This window comes from Solea senegalensis, linkage group LG18 (assembly GCF_019176455.1).
Source record: "Solea senegalensis isolate Sse05_10M linkage group LG18, IFAPA_SoseM_1, whole genome shotgun sequence".
In the NCBI taxonomy this organism is placed as follows: Eukaryota; Metazoa; Chordata; class Actinopteri; order Pleuronectiformes; family Soleidae; genus Solea; species Solea senegalensis.
In genome coordinates, this window is record NC_058041.1 from 2,898,241 (window position 1) to 2,904,240 (window position 6,000).

Here is a 6,000-nt window from a genome sequence, read left to right on the forward strand (position 1 = left end):
TTTACATTAATGTGCTTAAGTGTGTTTGCTTTGCCGTCATTAAAAGCTTCAAAAACACCATGTGTTCATTTACCTCAGTGTGATCAGGTTTTTGTGAATGAAAATCACACAACACTTGGAAACACGCTCTATTATTATTATTATTATTATTATTTTTAATACATGTTAATCCCAAAAAACTGCATGTACTGCGTGTGTGTATGTATGTATGTATGTATATATATATATATATATACACACATACATATATGTGTGTATACATATATATATATATATATATATGTATATATATATATATATATATATATATATATATATATATATATATATATATGTGTGTATATATATATGTATATGTAGTTATTTGCTTTTCTAATCCCTGAGTATGACATCAGACAAATTGTAATGTTTGACATGACAGTGGAGACAAAAGTAGCGATGATGGAGGAGGATATAAAAAAGAAAGAAAGAGGAAGATAAGGAATAAATGAGGCGCTGTTGCGTGTTTAAACAGTGCACATACAGCACGCGCCAGACTGTAAATCAGGCGCACTTTATGGATGACGCAGCCGTTTGCCATTTTACTGTCAGTTTGAGGAGGACGAAGATTTTGGGGGGGGAAATGCTGCCGATTACAGAGAAAATGTCCCCTCTTTTTTTAGAGAGAAAGCTGAGAAATAAAGTAAAGGATGTTGAAATAAAATAAAATAATAATAACAATCATAATAATATTAATAATGATAGAAGTCCGTTTTTTTGGAGCTCAAACGTGACAGTCACTGTGCGTAAAGTTGCCAAATCGTCACCATGGGAACCATTTCTTTTCCCTTTATTTTACGCTGTAATTTGAATTTGTCGTTATATGAGTGTGTCATTATTAATATGCTTATTAGGAACGCGTGATACGAAAGCCGGTTTTCATGACCTTACAGTTGCGCGCTCGTTTGTCATTAATCCAGATTCCTGTGATCAGACGTGTGCTCGTTCACAGTCTGTTGGATAAGACAATCGCGGGTATGGCTTTTTTAAATATTTGACAGCGTGAAAACATTTCACGGATGATGTGGCTACCCAAACAAACGTGCCGAGCAAGATATCAGTCATAACAAAAAATTCAAATAAACGTCACCCCGACAGCTATGTATTTGAATAACGCTCGCGTGCAGAACCGTGAAAGTCAAAATAGAGACCAGGACCCACGAGTCCAAACCAGGTCTCTGAATAGAAACCGAGAATAAATCCACATTTCAGTGACATGATGATGATCCCAGAGAGAGAGAGAAGCATTTAATGCCTGGTAATATTCTGCAGTGACATTATTCACACGGAACACAGTGGACAAGGACACGTCCTATAAAACACACGTTTAAATGGAGTTCACGAGGAGGAGGAGGAGGAGGAGGCCTGGGCAGAAACTGTCCACTCACATCATCTGAGGCCTGGGCATCGCGTCCTGGTGAGCATGGTGGTTCGGATACCAGTGGCCAAAACTGTTCATGTAAGTGTTTGGGTGCATGGAGGCGCCTTTGTTCGCCATGGACACCTCCCAGAGCTGAGGCAGGCCCGGCGAGCACGGGGAGATGGAGCTGGTGCTGTGGAGGTGTTCGCCCTCTGAGCCGCTGCCGTGCTTCATGATCTTTTTATACTTGGAGCGTTTATTCTGAAACCATATTTTCACCTGTAGACAAAAAAAGAAAAAAGAATACCAAATAAATGGAAAAATATGAATCAGAACTTGAGAAGGTGAAACGTTTATTTCTGATGGAATAAAGTACATCCAGTTTGTCTGTATCTCAACTCCCATAATATTGCGGGTGGCTTTTATTAGCACACATTTCAAAAATGGGAGTGAATGTGTTGCACAAATAGACCCAAGGTTGCACCACCCCTGTTGTTGTCCTTGCTAGACATTTTTATTCATTTGAACATCTCGATTTTACACGATAAAGTGCATTTAAATCAAATTTCCCATTAGGACCAAATAAACTCATGTAAAAGTTTTCCATTTAATTCCTTTTCTTACTACTTACATGTAGTGGAACGGTGCTAAATACAACTCTTTTTAACTCTAAAAGGGTTTCACTTTATTTACAGCCCTACTTAGAATTTTAGGTTAAACTGGAGTGTGTGAAATTTAGTTATACTTATTTTATATTCCCCCAAGTGTTGGGGAACTGTTGAAACCTTCAGTTCACATCAAAACTCAAAATATGCCATTTTACTTAAAAAACAACAACAACAAAAAACATGCTGATAACAATACACAAAACTAAACAATATATACAATTAAAATTAAGTATAATTTCACTTTGTAATTTTTGCAATCCTTTATTGCAGTTAAACCCCATGCAATAATATGCTCCAAAATGGCATTTTAATTGTAAATGTGTGGGAGAATTTTTGTGAAAGTGCAGACTTATGAATGAATATTAGCACTATAACTTAAGAGGGTGCCCATTATTCTGTACGTTAGCCCCTGATATGTCTCTTCACGCCACTGTGAACACTCTTTATCTTTCTCTCCGTGCTGGCGCACTGTCGTCCACGCTGCTGCCTCACGGCTCAGTGCCGCTTGTAATCCCTTTAAAAAAAAAACTCAAGCTCAAGCTTCTCCCATGATTGTTTTTATGAGCCAAATGATGCGTGAGTGTGACAGCAACAAGCCGAGACGGAGAGGCTTATTGGGAAATAAAAGGAACTCTACACGGCAACACAAGAGCCAGGAGCCACGTGAGAGCGCGGTGGTGGGTCACTAAAACATTCTGCTGATTCTTTTTTTTTTTCCTTCCCTCCTCACATGAGAACAATGGTGTGGAAAAAAAAAGAAGAAGCCACTGAATCACTCAAACATCTGAGGCGAAAACACCAAAGGCTGCGTTTAATTTGAAGCTAATTGTTGAGGTGACTGTGGAGGGGATTAAAATGTGTTCAGATGACAGAGTGGATATTCCTTTGTTTACCCCCTTATTCTGCAGAGAGAGAGAGAGGGGGAGAGAGAGAGAGAGAGAGAGAGAGCGAGAGAGAGAGAGAGAGAGTCCCCTAATGTGACAGTGACACGTGCACCTGTCTCCAAACATGCGCGCATGTACAAACAAAATCTCCTAAATTTGACTTATGCACACATGACATCTTCTTCTGCCTTATGCATTTACTTTATATTTATTTTTATTTATCCTTTGTTGGTGCCATTGAGGTCAAAATATCTATTTTACCATGGAGACGTGGCCACGAGGACAGATCAACAATAGATCAAATTAAACACTTGCACAAAGACAAAGTAGCTTTTGCATTCATCCAACTTAGAAACTGGATTCAAAACAATGGATTGTGCTGTTGAAATAGACGATATTTCAATATTCGCTGCTTATTTTGGTAAAAACAAAGAATTCTTGATTTACTTATTCTATAACGCAGTGGTTGCATATCCATTTCCAATCCCACTTGTGAATGACACATAACCGCAGTTATAAAAGTGTATTTGTTAAGTATTATTATTTATAATAACTGTCCTAGAGCAGCTATAAAAAGGTAGAGGTTTGGGATAAATAATGATAATGAAACAGCTGACAAACCCTCGCTATGTAGCACATTAATGACTTGAAAAAAATAACCCACATACCTCATAAATAAGGTTTGCATTGTAGGATTGACTTCGCGTTCCACAGCACGTAAAAGGTTTCTCGTTGAATGTATGCTCTATAATATTGAATAATAATTATCATAGTTTAATTTTACATTTAATAAAACGTTTTAGCTTATAAAAACCAACCCTTGGTGCTGCATTCAAAATAATTTACTCTTAATATTAACGCCTCATTATTATTATTATCCATACTAACATGGACCTATAGTATACATACATACATATATATATATATATATATATATATATATATATATATATATATATATATATATGTATGTATATATATATATATATATACATACACATATACACACATGATATAGTGGATTCTCCACATATTCCCTCAGAGGTTGAAAGGCCCACCTGAGTCTGGGTGAGCCCCAGTTTGGCCGCCAGGTCTGCGCGCTCTGGTAAGGCCAGGTACTGGGTCTGCTGGAAGCGCTGGTGCAGCGCCTGCAGCTGCAGGCTGGAGTAGATGGTGCGGGGCTTCCGGATTTTCTTCCCCTTGCCATTGAGACGAATTTCTCTGCTCTCACTCGCCGTGGACTTCTCGCGATCTTGGGGAGTTTTGGAAAACAAAACCAACAAGAGGATTGTTTTTTTTTTTTTTGATTGATGGCGTCTTAACAGACATCAAGACAAACACAAACGTCACAGTTGTCACACTTTAAATAGAGCTGTCTATCTTCTGAGACGGTAAGCAAACAAAATCTCAAACACAGACCAGACAGGATTTGTGACTCTCAGGGCCCTGAATGGACCTGGATATACATCCAATTACTCTAAATGTAGCCAAACCAAGCTGCATAATTTTACTATATGTTATTGACAAGCATGCGAGGGCATAATTATACTGCAGCAGCGACGTCGAGTACTTGAAATGCACTTAAGTGGAGTCCTGCACCAACACTGTGGATGAAAGTTTGCTCCTGAGGTACAGACTCTGGCTGCAGCCTCTATAATTGGACTCACCCACAGAAAATTATGGTCAATAAAATTAATGGCGCCGTCTGCCTTCATTATATAACACGCGTGGTAAAGAGGAAGCAACAGAGTGGGCCTTGTTTGGACATAGGTGAGTGAGAATCTCCATGATTTAATTAAACATACACGGTAACACGTTTATTTTTATATATAACAACATTCAGATGGTGAGCTATAATACATGACTAAAATAATGCATGTTAGAAAAAGTGAATTCTTTTTTATTAACGGGGGAAATGAGGGAGATTGCGCGCCTACTCGTGCGTAATTGCGCACAAGGCTCATGGCAAATCAGAGTTTCACAGCTACATAATAAGACGATTTGTTCAGAATAGTGTGCTGTGTCACATACCTGTCAGCTCTAATCTGCCGCCGCCGCCGCCGCCGCTGCTGCTGCTGTTGCTGCTGTGATTGTTGTGCTGGTAAGGCAAGTACGCGGACGCGGCGTGAGCGTTCACCGTGCCGGGGTAGGCGTAGCCCAGCGCGCGGCCATAGGACGAGCTGCCGGGGAAAGGAGTTTCGTGCTGGGAGTGACCGGCAGCGTGCAAGCCATGGACGGGGTAAATGTGAGAGAGTCCGGGGGAGTGCTGCTGGTGAGCCGCGTGTCCGTGGCCGAACTCGAGGAAGGCCGACTTGGAGGGATCTGACGCATTCAGACTGTCAGGCATGAAACCCATAGACATCATTAGCTAATACTCAATACGCGAGTCCATAAACCCGTCGCTCTGATTGAGGTGTTTCATGAGTTCCTTGCTCGGGAAAACAAATCCACGCTCATGTCCAGCGCGAAAAGCGCTCGCCGCGGTGCGAGGACGCGTCAGCGGGCATGTTCGCGGCTGCGGAGGAGGCTGAAAGTCGGCTTAAAAAAGCGAAAGGGTTTGGTTGTTTCCAGCAGCAGTGGAGGAGCTGACACGGCTCTGCCTGCACACACACGCACGCACTCTCACACACTCAACTTGCTTTTCCATCTGCGAGCTCTGTGATTGGTGTTCAGCTGCAGCTGCTGTCACTGGAGCTCCACCATTGACTTCATTATGTGATACAGGATGCGGCTCTGCGGCCAGCAGGGGCCTCCTCCTGCGTGAGATTATGAAATAAATAGCAGTCGGTATTTACTTCTGAGACAGTTGTGGCACAATTGTGGTATTGTTTATAGTGTCCTAAAATAGACGTGAAAACGACCCAAGAGAAATAACGTGTGGGATCGTTCAATGCTGAAATATCCATCAACATAAATCCCCAAATTATTATTATTATCATTGTTAAATTATAGCCGCATTAGAAGAGGTAAAATATTTGAAATGCCCTATGATTACCAAGATACAAAAGGGTTCTTATTCAATTCACCTCAACATGGATTTAAATGATAT

At 40.5% G+C, this 6,000-nt stretch overlaps 1 protein-coding gene across 1 annotated transcript; it reads right to left on the reverse strand.

Annotated features, from left to right (window-relative positions):
* Positions 1 to 1,256: 1,256 nt before the first annotated feature.
* On the reverse strand, positions 1,257 to 5,650 carry dlx4b (distal-less homeobox 4b). The gene is made up of 3 exons (XM_044013309.1): positions 4,983 to 5,650; positions 4,010 to 4,203; positions 1,257 to 1,678 (listed from the first exon to the last, which is right to left on the reverse strand). Exons 1-3 carry the CDS (start codon positions 5,314 to 5,316, stop codon positions 1,424 to 1,426), a joined length of 783 nt encoding a protein of 260 aa, XP_043869244.1. The 5' UTR covers positions 5,317 to 5,650; the 3' UTR covers positions 1,257 to 1,423.
* Positions 5,651 to 6,000: the final 350 nt, after the last annotated feature.